The sequence below is a fragment of the Daphnia carinata genome, chromosome 2 (assembly GCF_022539665.2).
Source record: "Daphnia carinata strain CSIRO-1 chromosome 2, CSIRO_AGI_Dcar_HiC_V3, whole genome shotgun sequence".
Lineage (NCBI taxonomy): Eukaryota > Metazoa > Arthropoda > Branchiopoda > Diplostraca > Daphniidae > Daphnia > Daphnia carinata.
Window position 1 is genome coordinate 5,906,711 of NC_081332.1, and position 17,459 is coordinate 5,924,169.

Sequence of the window (17,459 nt, forward strand, 5' to 3'; positions counted from 1 at the left end):
TGTTTTATTCTGTTAATTTCAATGCTGACGAAGAAAGCCGTGGAACAAGATGCATTTTTCAACGTCATCTTTGTTTTTGACATGAAGTGAAAACCAAGCATCGAAGGAAATCTTTGAGGGCAAACATGAAACCGAAACAAAAATGGCCGCTATTACAATGGGAAAAAAACTAGCCAGTTAATTCCAATTAAGATTTATTGGTTTAAAAAGTTAGTTGAGGGTGAGGGGTTTCATGTCTTTCCGTAAATTTCTGAGGAAGGCTTATGTCCAACTGTTTAAGGTCTCTCGGGACTTGTCAATGTAGAAGGAAGATGACTGTTGAACTTCATGAGAAAGTGAAAGGGGGGAGGTGATCATGTGCTTCTATAATGTTTTTGAAAAGGGGGAAAATGTTGAAGGTCGCGAAGAAAAAAAAATGTGGAATATCAACAGATGCATCTTTTTTTTTCTTGCACAGAAAAAAACAAATTGTAACGCTTGTATGGATTGTTCTAGAGACAACTATGACCGAATCAGCCTCTAGGCATAAAATCGTGTGAAGCTTGGAACACCGTGTCTACACAAACATTCCCTTCATTTTGCGTGTTTGCCTCGTAGCATTATGTAAAACTACATTAGTCTACTCCCATTAATTTTGGAGCGATGCAAAACTACATCAGTCTACTCCAATTGTTTTAAGAGCGGTGCAAAACGAAACCACATTAGTCATCTTTCATCTCAAAGTAAAAGAACAGGTTTGAGATTTCTCCATGGTCGATTCAGGAAAATAACAATTAAGATATTCTAATAAAAATCATTTGTTTTTATTGGTTCTATAAACCAAACCGACGCACACATAATACAAACAAGTGACTAAAAGATACATGCTGAACACATGATGTTAGAAAAATAAGAAAAAAAAATAACATTGACTTCTTTTCAATGTTCTATCAAAAGCGTATAACGCAAAGACCTTCAACACATGCCTGGCATCTAGTTGGGTCATGGTGGGTAAGTCTACTAGGATTGCCCTGACGAAGTCTGCGAGGAACAGGAAGCTTCTCGCCGCCATAATACGTCTTGGCTACCTCTGTTGCCAGAAAACGAATTGCATTTTCGATTTCTTCATGGTACCACAATGGAGTCAAAAAATCCTAAAATAAAAAAAACCTGAATTATGTGCACTCAAGTAATGTAATAAAACTCAAAATTTACCTGACGATTTTTGTGGCAACGATTGCACTGTTGCCCGTAAAGTTTGAAACGAGCTTCGGAAACGATAACGTTGTTATGTCGACGCATGCGGTACCAAAATACCACGCGGCCCTTCATCGATGTCCATCCATGTTTGTACTAATAACTCGTGTGTTAAAAATTTGTCCCATCATCGTTAGCATCGGGTATAGACTTACTTGACATTGGAAACGAACTTTAGCTGAATAACTAATGGCGTGCCATGCCCATTCGTCTTCAGCTGGTGGCGCAGAGATGGGCTGCAGAGTCCAAAGATGGTTACTGCCGAACCATAACGGACGAAAGAACCAAGCAAAAGCCGATTGCCAAAACTGCTCCATACCACTATAAAAAAAAAAGAAAAAAAATTACGATACAAGAATAAAAATGGAAACTTGTATCGTTTTTACTATGGCATTGGTTCCCAATTAGGCAATGGGAAATATGGAATTGTAGGTGGCGGCAATGTCCATTTGATAAGTCGACCGATAGTCACATTGTTAACAACTGGAGTTGGATCAAACTCATTGTTCTCTTTCTCAATTAATGTCTCGAATGCGGGACTGATGCTAAGTGGAATATCACTTTGTGGAAAGAACGGGAATATGTAGTATGGCACAACAGGATAATAGACAAAGCGAATGGCGTCCGACAGTGGAGACGGTGGTGGTGAACTCGGTGATGGCGAGCATTCCCCACTGGCATCTGAATAACCACTGTCGAAAGGATCCTCATAGAGTTTGAAAGAAAACTCTAGGAAGAAAACAAAGATAAACAGATATTTTAATTCTAAGCTCTAAAAACACGCTTCGGCTCCACTTACCGGGTTCAATTTCGTTGACAAAGACCATCTTTGAATACGAGGATTTCGTGGCTGCAGAATTTTTTTTTTTTTATGTTGTTGGAACAATTGTAAACCCGGTTATCTCGACCAGGACCGATTTAGTACACTGACTCCTCAAATTGTTTACGGGCCATACAGGGTCACGGGCCTTTTATACTCGGGGGCGTGTCAACTCACATTCGCGTCATTGTGACCAATGGCAGCCCAGGCCTACGGCAGCGTGGACTGCCTTTAACGGGTCGGATTGGTAGAAAATTGGCTGAGGGCAGATGTCCCATGACCTTTTTCATATCAGAACAAACTTGTCTTCAAAATTGTCGTAAACGTTATGGAATATCCTTTAAAGGATTTAATGTCATCAAGTCATCGCTATAGATGATCAAAGAATACCACGATCGCAACCGGCATAGACTTTAAACATTATGGTATTTCAGTGTGTCAAAAGAATGAGCGAACTAAAAAAAACACATAAAGTTTACACATTCTGTTGCCCTTATTAATATTTCAAATGGAGTTGCAGGAATAAAACTGTCAGCATACTAGTTACTCAACTGGCTTGAAATACGATATACTCTAACGAACAGTAGTATGTGTTGCCTTTTATTGTTATTGTAACAAACGTCTATGCCAAGGGAAAAAAAAAATCCCCAACTTTAGACAAACAGCGTGGTAAGTTAATTTACAATTTCTTTTTCTTTTCGTTTCCTTTTTGTCTTTGCTCTCTCTTCCTACCGAAAGCAGTTCATTTGAATAATTTTCAAGTAGAAATTACTTTTGCTGTAGAAAAAGGGCAAACGCTTTTGTTTTGTGGAAAAAGAAAGAATGTCAAAGCATGCTTAGATATCTTGTATAATGAACAAAACAAAAAAAAAAATGTTTAAGAAAATTACCAGCTGCAGGGAGCGGTCAGTTGAAACACCTGTTTTCTCATTTCGTCAAAAAACTGTTTCGCGAGATCTTTGGCTTCGTGCCCAACCCTCTGCAAAACATCCTTGTTTTTTGTAGGACAAAAGATAAGAAAAAAAAAATGGAGGAAAACTTGTTTCGAATGGAGGATGGGTAAGGTATTTGCGAGTGGAGGTACGCAAAAGTTTTGTTGTTGCTCTATGACTCATTTTCCCAGATGTGCTAGTTTGAAAAATAAATAGAACTACAGGAAATCGGACGGTTTCATGGAAAGTAAAATGTCGACTGTCTAACCACCAACGTAAGCATAAAGAAACGTGACGTTGATTACATAAATATAATGATGCACCCGTAAGTGGTAATAAATTAGCCTCTCAAGGTCATATTTCCCTGTTAGTAAGCCACACCAAGTCACTGAAATCGAAATTTTAAAAGGAAAAATAAAACTCACATTAATACTCAAATTTCGTGGCATAGCGTGTTTCTTTTTTTTTACTGTAGATACAACAAACAAAATTTTGTGAGTTAAAACTAGCGAGTGCAACAGAATGGTGCTAACTTCCCTTAACTTGAAAGTTCGGAAATCCCCTGGAGTACAACTCAATCACTCCTTTTCTGGATGTTATTTGACGATGGAGGGAAAATTACTCTCCCATCCCCATCTTAAAAAAGAAAATAATGGGTAGAATGGTGAGAAAACCGCTGGTCACTTGATTTCATGCATAACACTGGTAAATAATGAAAACATTGTTCAAATAATTTTAGTCTCGTTTCCCACGTTGAAGCCGTTCCCAACCACGATTGTTCTCACTTTTGATTTTGTCACGCCATTACTGTTTGCTAGTAAGATCATCAAAGTTACTCCATAAATTTTAGCAGGCGTACCCACCGTGAAGTCTTCCAGTAATCGCCATGGCATAATGACATGTGTCTTACGATTTTACTTGGATAGTATTTGCCTAAATGCCAGCGAAAACGTGTTCTGTTTGGAAGCCATTTTCCATTCGTGATGAAAGGTAGTGATCAACACCAATGTGTGATTTCTAATCCATCTTGCTTACAATGTAATTATATGGTTTTTGTTGAACGACTATAGTTAGGCTGAGAATAAAATGGATAGGGAATAATTATCTGCCGCCGGACTTTCTTGGCGATGGTTTGATGTAAAACGATCAATTTTTTGCGAAGCGCCCATGTTCTTCTCTGGAGCAAGTCGATAGAAAGAGCAAAGTTGTGGGTGAATGAAAATGGCGACGATCCTACTCCATCTAGCGAGCTGTTGTGTATACTTAATGGCTCCATATAAACATCTAAAGGAAAAGGCAAATACGATTTAAACAATATTTACACATTTTCATATTTAACAAAAAAAGGATTTTCACTTGCACTTACACACTTATGTTCTTTAGAGATGTTTATTGTTTCGGTAATCCAAATGTGTGTCTTATTCCATGCTTAACCACCCCCACCCTCCACTAAAAAACGTGAGCGTCGACATTTGTTTGCCCTTCAGTGCTGCCAGACAAGTGCGCGTTAATTAATCTCGTTATTGGAAAAGCATTTGTTTTTTTTCTCCGGCAATAAGAGCGTTCATTTTTTTTGTATTGTTCTTTGCAAAGTCAAAATTCAGCTATTACTATTTCTACTTTATTCACTAACTCTTTGTTAGGAAGGCCTAAGCTGAGAATCACGCTGTTAATTCGCCAAAAGAGCATTTACCGTTTCTCATCACCACATGAGGAATTTTGTAAGACACACCTTTGGCTGCACTTTGTTTGGGGATGTTGATGTCATGTTTAGATGACACACCTTTCTGCTCATAAGACAGGTTTTTGATTTCAATTTCCATATGAGAACGTCAGTAGAAATTAAAATGTTACCGATACTTGATACCTTATATGTGGCAACTTTCCTGACAGAAGAATCCACGCTAGATATGTTAAGTCACCCCCCTGTTTATCGATTATTGGAAGGAATCGCCTATTCAAGACGAATTGTGACGTATTTTTAATGACATTAGTAAACACAGCAAAAATTATTTCCCGCAATTACCGTAATGCAATAGCATTTGAAAAAAATGATCTGCCAATTACAGCAAGCAATTTTCAATACTTGCCCAAGGATAACAAGAAAAATCACTTGGTGTTTTGTTAGCAAACCCGCCGTGAAGAGAAAAAATAACAATCATCAAATAATAACAATTCAAAGAGCCACTGAATCATTACTACTGTCCGCGGTTGGTCATGTTCATACCCACTTTCATTGTATCTCTTCCTAGAATTTTTTTGGGGTTGACTGGTCACTTATTTTTTTTTTACCAGGAAGTAAGACAGGAGATCAAAATCATGTAGCCCTAAACGTGCCAAGGAACCCATACGAAACAAGGAAATAAAATAAACAACACGTTTTAGTCGAAAAATAAAATGCTTCATTTATTTCCACTGAAATTACGGCTAGTTTTTTTCGATACACGAGCGGCATTCACAAGTAAATGAAACTATGGTGAGCTCATCGTGGTTGTAGATGCCTGTGATTCGGTCGATCGGCGCGCAAAAAAACTGTACACGTACGTAAAAAACATAGATTGGTTGAAAGGAAAGCCCACATTAGGAAAAAAATTTGCACACGATGACTGTACAGTTCCGAAAATGTTTCGGCTCTAGACAAAGGAACAGCTTATTCAATTTCGAACTAATACACGATGATTCCACGAGTTCTCCACATGAGATATGGACCCTGCTCGGAGAGCATTCTAGATTTATACAACGTCAAGTTTTGACGACTTAAATAACGCTATGTCTAACCCTCTCCCCTCCCGCCAAATTTCTACTTCTTGCGAATCTGACTGGCGATCCATTCGAGCCCTTGGTACAGCCTGATTCAGAAAACAAAACAAAAATAATAAATGCATTCTGATAACATCTAATTCTAAAATATAACAAAGTATGAAATGCTTACCCTTCACCAGTAAGTGCACAACACGCTTGAATCTGCCACTTGTGTTTCTTTATGGAAGTCAGGTTCAGGTGGCGAGAAATCTCTGCAGCGGACATGGAGCCTTTGACATCTTGCTTGTTTGCCAAAACTAAAACTGCACATTGGTGAAGCTCTTCATGGGCTAGAATTTTATGTAATTCTTGTCGAGTGATGCTCAACCTTTCCCTGTCAGTTGAATCCACTACTAATATTACAAACTACAAAAACAAACACCAAAAATCAAAATTGTAAGAACTCAAATTATATAAGATAAACAACAAAAATTACCTCTGTGTTGGTGTAATAGGTATTCCATGCAGCTCTAAGAGATTCTTGCCCTCCCAGGTCCCACATGATGAAATGTATATTTTTCCACACGACCTCTTCAACATTTGAACCAATAGTGGGTGATGTGTGAACGACTTCATTCATGAGGAACTGATAAAGAATGGTTGTTTTTCCTGCATTGTCCAGGCCAACAAGGACAATCTTGTGTTCTGCAATTTAAAAAAAATTCAAGATGTTTAATGATTTGTACATTCAGATTACCCACTATATTCTGTTAATGTGTTGACTGGTTCAACTAACCCCAATCAAAGATAATTTACATATAGTTTTATCGAAGATTTAGTGACTTTCTCAAAAATGTAAGCTGGGCAAAATAATAGCTGTGCCTCAATAGGATCAGGCTATTTTTATTTTTTTACCTTCATTTCCAAAAAGATTCCACAGTTTGGCAAGCAGAATTCCCATTGTTGTTGACGTGCGAACGTGAAATTTAAGAGTGGATCAGAACAAGGGACAACCAAAACTATGAAGATTCAAGAAGAGCCTATGCTTGGTTCACAAAGGAGAAGACAGTGGCAGGATTTCAAAGCAGAATGGACAGAATGGGAATGTACAGCGACCTTGAGGAGAGGACTTGACCTGATTAAGAACCCCCCTTATAAACTCTCCTACCCCCTTCCAGTGGGAGCAGTCAGTGGGCTTCACTTTTAAACAGCTTCCGCCCTTTCTTTTGCTGCTTGAATCAACTACAGCTTGTTCAACCTTCAAAAATGAGTTCTTGAAGCAGCAATGCGGGTGAAGAAGTTTGAAGAAAACACCAAGCTTTTGCTGGTGGGGATCGATCACTGAAGAAGAGTGCGATATGGTATAGCCAAATCAGCGACTCAACGTAAAATGACCACATGAGCAAGATTACGTCAAACAAGAAATGAGAACGTCGAAGCAAGAGAGGAATTCAGTAAACTAAATACCAAACGCACCAACATGCTACACGAAAGTGTGGTTATGTGAAAGTACCGACAACAATTGCTCAAATTGACGTCACGATTAGAAAGTGAGACATGGATTTTTCTTTTGCTCCACTTCCACTTCCAGCACTCTATTACAGATGGCTCAAGCCGAGTCAAGACAGTGCCATCTAGCGTTTATTAAAAAGAGATTCGTATACGAACTTGAGAGGAAACGCTGGCTCCCGCAGCAGCCAATACCTGTTAAATAATTTTAAAAAACAGTTTTCTACGTATTTATTCATTATTTTTTTAAGTTCAACGCATGTCAAGTTGGTCACGGTCATTCATTACAACTTTAACTAACGGCCCGTCGTGGACGTCAAGGTAAGTTTATCGTGGACGTATTACCTAGGGCTGTTACGCATCACGATGAGTTGAAAGAAGATAAGAGTTGTGTCTTGAATTCTAAATATTACACGCAAAATCGTCGCAAACTGACCCTGAAAAAATTCAACAAGTCTTTTGAGGGAAAGAAGTAACTGTATTAATAATCCTCATACATCACCCAAAATAATAATAAAAATCTTTGAAAGGAATTCGTCCGTAATTGTAAAGTGGAATTTTCACACGACGAAGCTTTTTCAAGTCCGAAACTCGACTTAAGAGGTAAATAATTTGAAACATAAAATTTACTCTTGGGGTATGGCAATCGATTTTTTATATGAGACAGCAGCCTCACGAATTCGAGGAATAAGTTTTTCCATTTTTTGACGAACTGCTTCAAGTAGTTCTTCATCCCCTTTGCGTGTTAGTTCTTGAATGACCAAACCTGTTTAAAACACAAAATTGACGTCAACCCTACACTGCTTTGATAGAATGTAAATAGAATTACCTTGCAATTCAGACAGCGACTCTCCAAGAGGCTGCGGTAAGTGCGATTGGAGGAAACTGATAATCTGGGGGACAAACCGGCCTGAAGCAGTCAGGACGGTTTGGGTAACAGTATGGAAAAGCAAAAGAACAGCCACATGCAAGACTAAGGCAGCATCTTGTGCTGCATTAAGCTGCTCGATTAGCACATGACGTTGCTGGATAGGGATTGTTTTGTCTTTCTTTTTGTCCGCTTTGCGCAAGACGACATCACAGGCTGCAAGGGCCACATCAGCTTCTGAAAGAAATTCTTCGATGCTTGCTCCTTGGCTAGCTTTGTGAAGTCCTTGAAGCGGTACCCGTATATTCTGCGGCAAGCCATTGATTATCTTTTGTCGGGCCTGTTAGCAACGAACCACCAAACGAGAAAGTTACAACCGCTGAGCAGTAGAATCAGCAAACTGTAATATTGGATACCTCAGGAGATAGGTCCTTCGAATCGTTTGCGACATTAGTATCCTGGGATACGTACGAAACCAATTCATTAACTAACTCCGATCCAGCTGTTTTGAGTAGGTGGCGAACAAGCTGCTGCTGTACATCTAATGAAGTAAAGAACTGAATCGCCTTCTCACCCTAAAATTTAAACAAGTTTCAACATGTTGGTGAAAGAATGCCACAAAATAGCCATACCTGTTTTATATTTTGCAATAACAATTGCACTTTATTTTGCAATTCACTGTGGGTTTGCCGTCTCTGGCCTGATGTTGCCGATAGTACTGCTTCAAACGCCAGCCGGGCTGCCTCTTGGAACGAAGACTGCAATGATCTAGAGATAAAGACAGTAAGTTTAATAACCACTCTTGAGTCTAACAAACAGATATATGGCTATCTTTACGGATAAAGACGCCGCGCAATGTCTTCGATGAACTCGTCGGGTGCATCAGACAAGTTTTCCTGTTTTCTCAAAACATTAGAAATTTCATCAAGGGACATGAACTGAAGTTCGGTAGAGGCAGAACTACTTCCTCCAACAAATTCTTCTTCCCCCTCATCATCAGAGTCATTTTTCCCCTTCTGATACTTTTTTTTAGTAGCCCTAGTTTTTGTTTCTCTGCCCTACAAATAAAAATAGATTGCAATTAAAGAATTTTAAATGAATTGAGTCAAGTTGTTACTACCTGGGTGCCCCCACCAAGTTTGCCTTCATTAGCTTTTTTCCTTCGTTCATCTTTCCGATCTTTTTTTTCGTTGCTCTGCTCCGGTTTGAACGATTTTTCCTTGGCATTACGCTGATCTGCAAGAGATTGGAGATAGTCTCCAGATGCCACAACCTACATACACAAAAACTTACCTTATTTCTTGTAACTTCTAACTTATGGCAAAATAGAAACAGATACCTCACTTGCTTTTTCTTCAATCATTGGCTTAAATATGAGCCTTAGGTTTTGGACGAACGCATTACTTGTGACTGCTGAATGTCCAATCACAAGCGCATCTTTTCCAGGTAAATTTTGGCTGTTCTTTAGCACGTGCTGAATAATTTGTTCAGCATCTTCTTCGTCAAATACACTGGGCAGCAGGGGCTAATGAAATATTATGAATTATACTCATAGTTTATGTACATTATTTGCAATATACCAGCACTTCCACCCAAGATTGGGAAATAAGAGCCTCTTCGACGGCAGCCTCTATTTGCTGTAAAATGTAACTACCGACGCAACAGCTTGAGAGATAAAGAAGAGAGGTTTCTCTGAAACGTTTTCGGCAAAAGCTTTTAGGATCACCTAATCCTAGTCGGGTAAGGGCTGCATATTCTATAAAGGAAAATCACAAGAGTCATATGACGGTTATGAAACGTCTCTACGCAATTAGTTGTACCAAGATAACCGTTCTGCTTCAGGAAATTGTCGATCCATTCATTTTGAGATCGCGAATGAACATCAGGTATGAACGTAGCTACATTGGCTTGTCTGCCTCCGCTTAACGATGCTTGAATTCGTTTTGAGCTGATCAGCTCATCGGCAACAGCTGATAGAATTCAACGTTTAAGGAAAGGTAATGGTTTTGTACTGAATAACCTATTACCGAAAAAAAGGCGTTCGGGAAGCTTATTTTGAGCAATAATTGCTGAAACAGAAGTAGGAACAGTAATTGCAGATAGAGCCCCCCGGATACGTGCTCGATTGCGCGCCAAAAAGCCTTCGGTGAAGAAGACATGGTGGTCGTATTTGTCCTGCTGGCCTTGTATAATGGTACCCAGTCTTTTGCGAATTTGCTGCATAGGGTATTGACCATAACCATATTCCCTTTGTACATTTATAACCTTTTAAATATTTATATACCTGAAGTATGAAATCAATTGGCAATTCATACTGTTTTGTTAATTCAACTACAGTAATCTGCCCTGACTGCTGAAGGGTTTCATTAATTTCCTCAGCAAGGCGATCTAAATGGTCATCATCTATCAGCTGACCAGACACTAAATGGATTTCAGGTTTAGTTTGGCTTATATCCTGTGCCCTAGATTCAATAGCATGGTAGCTGATGTTGAGGATTGGTACAAGCTCTGTTAAGCTTATTCTTCCTCCATGCAGATAGAGTTCATCACAAATTTCCCTAGATAGCTGATCTAAAGTGACATACTCTTTGCCATCATTGGTGTAAAATACATCAATGAGCTTTAACTCAATGAGTTTGGAAACTATTTCAATGCAGTTTCTCTCAGAGAGCCTGCAATACCACAATCAAAGATAAACATTAATATCTTTGTTTTGCCAGGCAAATCTTAATAATGTATGGTGTTACACGACTAAACAAAAGGAAGGGAAAGCAAACTTAAACTATCAAAACTGAAAACAAAAAAGAAATCTAAGGATAACATATGGTTGAACTAGAAACCAAAACAAGTAACGTAAATATTACTTTTGAAGTGCGCTGGAAAGCTGGGCTCGCTGAAATTCGGCCGCAAGTCTTTGCACTTCGATCCAGTCGGAAGAGGCCATTATGATCGTTGATTCGAACAATTCTTTAATATTCTTATGGAAACGAGATTGTTGATTTCGAAACGTACGAGTTGTGACGTGAAACAATGAGCAGACGACTTTTGCCCTAAAAAATTTTCAGCGTAAAATAATATTTTGGGAAGTCTGACACTGTCGGATGTCATTTTTTCGTCCGCTACACGCCCAACGTAACTGTCACGAGGTTGAAAGCATACCTCTTTGTCAGCCGGGGTTCGTTTTCTGTCTAGTCATACGATTTGGTACTTCGAAAGGGAGTGCTCTCATCCTATCGTATCTTGGACATCGTAGGTCGCAGAAACCTAAAACTTTCGTCGTGAAATGGCCTCGATGGGAGCTTTGGCGTTCGATGAGTTTGGGCGGCCCTTCATTATCATCAAAGACCAAGACAAGCAGAAAAGACTTACCGGTAACGCAGCTATTAAAGTAAGCCCCTGTTCACCTATTTGAATTTGTATTCTGTGATGTTTGATTTAATTGGTCTCTGTAAAGTAGCATGATGTTTTTGAAAGCAAAAGACTTGTTCCTGGTCAATTTCCCTATTCATTATAATATCTTAATATTTTATACTTGAGTGATTTCTGTTGCAAACTTTGGCCTATTATTGATCCATACCATTGTCCTAAGTAACAATTGTCTGGGCAAATAGTAAATGAGTTCCGAGTTATTGATTAATTATGCAGTTTAAATCAATATGAACCTGGAGCATTGGCAAACCTTTTTATGTTCTTATTACAGCGGAATTGACATGACAGTAATTGTACTTGTACTTTAGTCTCATATTTTAGCAGCGAGAACAGTTGCGAGCACACTAAGGACATCCTTGGGACCTAAAGGATTGGACAAACTGATGGTCTCGGCTGATGGTGACATCACAATTACTAATGATGGGGCAACCATTCTGAAAATGATGGATGTGGACCATCAGATTGCAAAACTCCTTGTACAGCTGTCCCAGTCTCAGGATGATGAAATTGGTGATGGAACTACTGGTGTAGTAGGTAGGTTCAAATTAAATGTTATGTCAGTGCAAGGAAAAATTCTAGAAGTCTTCTAACCTGAGATTCCTAGCCAGACACCATGCAAAATCAATAGTACTAGACATCTTGAAATATTTTCTGCTTTAGCAGTAAGCCTTGGTGGAAGTACTGACATACAAAATAACTTTTCTATTTTAGTTCTAGCAGGAGCTCTCTTGGAGAAGGCGGAACACTTGCTGGACAAAGGTGTACATCCTATCCGTATTGCTGATGGATTTGAAATGGCTGCACGTTGTGCAATCCAAAGCCTCGAACGAAGTGCAGAGACTTTTCCATTGGACGTGAACAATTTGGAGCCACTTATTCAGACGGCGATGACTACACTTGGTTCTAAAATCATTAATAAATGCCATCGACATATGGCCGAAATCGCGGTTAATGCTGTGTTAGCCGTTGCCGATATGGAAACCCGTGATGTAAACTTTGAATTGATCAAAGTGGAGACCAAAGTCGGTGGTCAACTTGAGGATACCATGTTAGTTAAAGGTGTCATTGTGGACAAGGATTTCTCTCATCCTCAAATGCCTAAGGTAAGATTCCTGTTCAAGTTGTCTTGCACCTAATAAAACAGGCCATAGTTGAAATTGACTTGGGTCTGTATAACAAGCGTGCTATACAATAGTCATCTCGAACCATTGGCCAACTAATACATACGTTTGGTTCACACTGATACAGATGACACATTTTTTTATTCTGGTTTCTTTAATTGAATCATTTATTTTTTTTAGGTTTTGAAGAATGTGAAAATTGCCATCCTTACCTGTCCGTTCGAACCCCCAAAACCCAAGACCAAGCATAAGTTGGATGTCACCTCGGTTGAAGACTACAAAAATTTGAGAAAGTACGAGCACGAGAAATTCGAAGAAATGGTCAAGCAGGTAATTAAAATTTATACCTAAATCAAAAAGCAAACTGGATTTTATCGCTTCTACCGTTGTCTGATAGGTGAAAGACTCTGGGGCTGGTTTAGCTATTTGCCAGTGGGGTTTCGATGACGAAGCAAACCACATGCTTCTTCAGCGTGAACTCCCTGCCGTCCGTTGGGTTGGAGGACCCGAAATTGAGTTGATTGCGATTGCCACTGGAGGGCGTATCGTTCCTCGATTCGAAGAACTCACCCCAGACAAGCTTGGCTATGCTGGAATTGTTAAAGAATTATGTTTTGGAACGACAAAGGATCGCATGCTGGTCATTGAAGAATGCACCAACTCCAAGGCCGTTACCATTTTTATCCGTGGTGGCAACAAGATGGTAACTCCTATTCATTGCTTCCAACAGGGCAAGGAAAAATTCTAAGAGTCTTGACCCCTGAGATTCTTAGCCAGACACCATGCAAAATTAAAAGTACAAGACACAATTTTATAGTTTCGTTGCTTGTCAGCGATTCGCAGTGGTGGAAGTGCTTACATTTTTATAGTTAATTAGATTTTCTGAAATGCTCTATCTATTTAGATTGTCGAAGAAGCCAAGCGTAGTATTCATGATGCTCTCTGCGTTATTCGCAATTTGGTTCGAGACAACCGCATTGTGTACGGAGGTGGAGCTCCCGAAATCTCCTGTGCGATTGCGGTAGCCAAGGAAGCCGATTCGGTAAGTTTTTGAATCTGCGATTTTTTTTTCTGGCCAAGTCTTACGGTATTATTTTCCCATCAGATCAAAACTCTGGAGCAGTATCCATTCCGCGCGTTTGCAGATGCATTGGAATCAATTCCCCTTGCCCTGGCCGAAAACTCCGGTCTCAATCCCATCCACACTTTAACGGAAATTAAAGCTCGTCAAGTTGCAGAAAATAACCCTGCTCTTGGAATCGACTGTCTATGCAAAGGCACAGCCGGTAAGTTGATGCAGTAATTAAAGTAAAGGAGTATCTAGTAAGTAATATTTCGTCTTGCAGATATGAAAGAGCAACACGTCATTGAAACACTTCATAGCAAGAAACAACAGATTCTTCTTGCCACTCAAGTGGTTAAGATGATACTCAAAATCGATGACGTCCGTTCCCCAGACGATGGTTATTGAGGTTTCCCGGACTTTATCACAAAGTCGATTGCTTGGCATCAATTGTATTAGGTTTTTTTCCTATTTTTTACTGTTTGCCTCAATTAATAAACGCTCGGCTTGTTTTGTAATTAACTTGTCTACCAGCCTTTGAAATAAAACTTTCCGATTCTAGCTTCAAACAGTTTCAGTTACATTCGCCTTAATTCTCGATTTCTTACGAAGCAGTGTCACAGTTGAGTTGACAAAACCGATTAAATTGTATCGTGCGTTCTGCAAGTTTAGAAACCCAGCAGTTTCATATTCTTAAAGTAGGTTGATGGATCGAAAGCTATTTGCGGTCGCTTATTTGGAAGTAACGGCACGAAATCGACCACGTTTATTTCCAAATGGGATAGTTTTTGTGAGTTACAGTATGTCATAATGCCATATTGGACATAAGCTAAATTCCAGGTCAGAAACAAAACAGGTTTCAGTTTTCTATTTCAAACACGATGGCAATTCACTGAATAAAAATATCTTGAAGAAACATCTTATAACAATAAATTCCCCAGTAGCTAAAAATCCCCCGTTCCGCTAAATTCATCGGACAATCTTTAATGATATGAAATCCTATTTCTGAAAAAGAAATTTAAAAAAAGGAAGGCTTTGGTATTCAGCTATCAGTGGTGCACACCGCATAGACAAACAGGGAGTACATTAGGCGAGAAGGGAGAAAAAAGATTTAGGTTTCTTTGCTAAATCTTATTTCATAACACACAGAGGATGGTAAAAAGACTTAGCAATGGACTACTTTTTACGGGCTATCGCGGACCTGATTTTCGACAGCCAATTTTGTATTCTGTATTCCAAGAAAGACAACAGTAACGCAGCTGAGGCTGACGACATCATCAAGATGTCTTCTAAAGCCATGACGTTCCGAACGCAAGATTCTCAAACAGCGTCTGGGAAATTCGGTCAAGAAATGGGATCAAATTCGTGCGTTTGGTTTTCGTCATTTAATAGTCTATATTCTCTTACGGGAAGTTTCTCTGTGCGGTCGTGGGTGGACGTCCATTGCCCTACGCAAAAAAACTCAGAAAACTCGAACATGTTGTCGACTTGCCCACTGATCCGCTATCTGCCAGCCTTTTGGGCCCAACTATAGCGTGCATGGGAATTTTTACAGCCCCCTAGCACAATTTCACGAAACTGTGTTACACGAAGTGAGGCAAATTCCCTTTTTCAACGAAAAAAAGTATAAATACGTATTACTAGGTCAATGCTCTACAGTTGTCTTGCTACCACTGAAAGCACTGGTTCTTTCGCTACACTACTCCGTGCTCCCTTAGCCCGACGTCTGCTCTTACCAAGTTTTTCCAAGGATCACTATTAAAATGCACTGGACATCTTCACCAAGGCGTTTGTTTGACACAGCTGTTTCGTGCCTGCAAAAGCAATTTTCAAAGGTTGGCAATGGATTACCTGCCCTAAGATGAGCACAGTGCATTCGATCAAATATTCGCCTTTTCGTTCAATTTGCAGATCAGTCGGAAGAACATTATGAGCCACATGAGAGTTCGTCTAGATAAGCGGTCCTCGTTCTTTTTCAAACAACAACGTGGTTTTGAGTATCAAAGGAAAGAATGATTATTTTTCATTTTCAAATTTAAGACATGTGTTCAGTACAGTCTAAGCTAAACTTCTGCTTGATTTGTTTCTTACAGTTTGATTTGACGAGTTGGCGATATCACAGCTGACATACTTCTTCAGAATTTGATTTTCTTTAACCGCCAAATGTTCCAAGATTCCGTATCATCCCAGGAAAGTTGCAAAAGTGTCAAACAATTGCATCACTGCTTCGTCCTGTGTACAGTGTAGTCTACCGAATAACTTGTCAAAATCCCTTTTGGAGCACGTCTATTCCAGCACATCATTATACCCACGTATGGCACAGTCAAAAGTTTGGAATGATTCCGTGGAGGATCAAAAGGTTTCCATTTTTCGTGGAAGTGAGTAAGAGCATCACGACAGGCGGAAGAAACCAAACTAGCAGACGGAAAATATTAAAAGAAAATGTGACAACTTAAGTGTTCTTGTGGGCCCTTTTTTTCAAAAAAAAAACCAACGAACAAAACAAAAGAAAGTACGTTTATCGAAATATAAATAGCTTTTAATAGACTATTGTCCTAAATTTAAAAAAAACCTCCATTTATGGGTGGATGTACTGGTGGAATCAAGCCAATAAGGAAACTACATAGAAATGGTGGAAAAAATTAGATTTAGGCAAAAGTATTCTTTAGTATCGCTGCATACCACGACCGTTAACAGCACCTTGTCAGCAATAACAAGACCGCATCACGATCCACTGCAAATTCTAGAAAAAAAAAGATTCCAGTACTCTAGATAAAGTGGGTCAAATCTACTCTGTGGCAAAAGACTTCCCTGTGTGAAAAAAATGTGTTCTTTTTTTTTTAATCTTCCTTTTTGCTATTTCTCACAGCTGCTGACGTTCCCCTTTTTTCATCTCTTGAAGGATATCGTGCAACTTCTTTTTTTCTATGCAGAACATCCCCTTGTCAAATTAAAATGTTATTTTATCTTCGTTGCCTCAATCATCGCTGGTTTGAGGAATTCGTGGGGAATCCCAGAACTTCTATTTCCCGTGAAAAGTTAATCAAATTGAACGGCTCAAAAAAATATGTCGAAACCGACAGGTGTATGACGAATTCCTAAAGCTGATAAGAAAGTCCCAAATTCGAGAAAGCTCAGTGTTCGTGCTCAACTGGTAAAATGTGTTGTAAACTAATGTTATTTTTGGTGCAAATTTTGCTTCGGAAGAAAAAATTAGATGCCATGTATTTTCGGCTTCTTTCAACAACCTTTTTTATTTTATTAAAGCACTTTTTAATAAACAACATATTAAAAGTTCGCGAAATCATTTTACATACAATGTTTAGGTACACGTAATTCTATTTAAAACTAAATATTCGCTGGGATAAGACCTATGTTAACATCAGAGAAACAAAAGCGTCCATTTTCTTCTTCAGTAGACGACGCACAGGAAATGAGAATAAAGCGTTGTTTTAGCATCTTGTAAAGAAGCTTAACATATAATAACATTTCGAATTCTTCAGAAGAAAATATGTCTCCCCAAATTACATGTAATGGAGGTCAAATGGAATGAGGCCATTCTAGTCCCACGCTGGATGGTAGGAGGTGCAATTGATTATTTACCGTATTGCAGCCATGTGCTATTAGGCTGCTGAGTACAGTTACTATTATCTGAAATATCGAGTAAATTTATCGTGAGACGTGGTCGCGTTCTTGGTGTGGCAACTATATATCTTATCAAACTGCAGAAGGCGTTTCC

At 39.1% G+C, this 17,459-nt stretch overlaps 3 protein-coding genes across 4 annotated transcripts; 1 reads left to right on the top strand and 2 right to left on the bottom strand.

Annotated features, from left to right (window-relative positions):
• Positions 1–814: 814 nt before the first annotated feature.
• On the bottom strand, positions 815–2,355 carry LOC130686647 (uncharacterized). Its single transcript, XM_057509783.2, has 5 exons — positions 2,036–2,355; positions 1,623–1,965; positions 1,392–1,557; positions 1,195–1,332; positions 815–1,133 (listed from the first exon to the last, which is right to left on the bottom strand). The coding sequence occupies exons 1-5, from the start codon at positions 2,061–2,063 to the stop codon at positions 930–932; spliced, it is 879 nt and encodes a 292-aa protein (XP_057365766.1). The 5' UTR covers positions 2,064–2,355; the 3' UTR covers positions 815–929.
• A 3,030-nt stretch (positions 2,356–5,385) lies between these two features.
• LOC130686638 (E3 UFM1-protein ligase 1-like) lies at positions 5,386–11,137 on the bottom strand. Of its 2 annotated transcripts, XM_059494233.1 has the most exons (14): positions 10,972–11,137; positions 10,392–10,779; positions 10,135–10,324; positions 9,928–10,077; positions 9,688–9,863; positions 9,447–9,632; positions 9,228–9,380; positions 8,945–9,165; positions 8,740–8,875; positions 8,524–8,682; positions 8,069–8,447; positions 6,227–6,435; positions 5,921–6,156; positions 5,386–5,837 (listed from the first exon to the last, which is right to left on the bottom strand). In XM_059494233.1, the coding sequence occupies exons 1-14, from the start codon at positions 11,049–11,051 to the stop codon at positions 5,789–5,791; spliced, it is 2,712 nt and encodes a 903-aa protein (XP_059350216.1). In that variant the 5' UTR covers positions 11,052–11,137; the 3' UTR covers positions 5,386–5,788. The 2 variants fall into 2 exon arrangements, with proteins under 2 accessions (XP_059350216.1, XP_057365753.1); XM_057509770.2 differs by lacking the exons at positions 5,386–5,837; positions 5,921–6,156; positions 6,227–6,435 and adding an exon at positions 7,697–8,005 and having other exon boundaries at positions 10,972–11,136.
• Positions 11,138–11,248: 111 nt separating this feature from the next.
• LOC130686663 (T-complex protein 1 subunit epsilon-like) lies at positions 11,249–14,242 on the top strand. Its single transcript, XM_057509803.2, has 8 exons — positions 11,249–11,495; positions 11,845–12,070; positions 12,248–12,639; positions 12,838–12,987; positions 13,055–13,360; positions 13,562–13,699; positions 13,763–13,943; positions 14,004–14,242. Exons 1-8 carry the CDS (start codon positions 11,391–11,393, stop codon positions 14,126–14,128), a joined length of 1,623 nt encoding a protein of 540 aa, XP_057365786.1. The 5' UTR covers positions 11,249–11,390; the 3' UTR covers positions 14,129–14,242.
• The last annotated feature ends 3,217 nt before the right edge of the window (positions 14,243–17,459 follow it).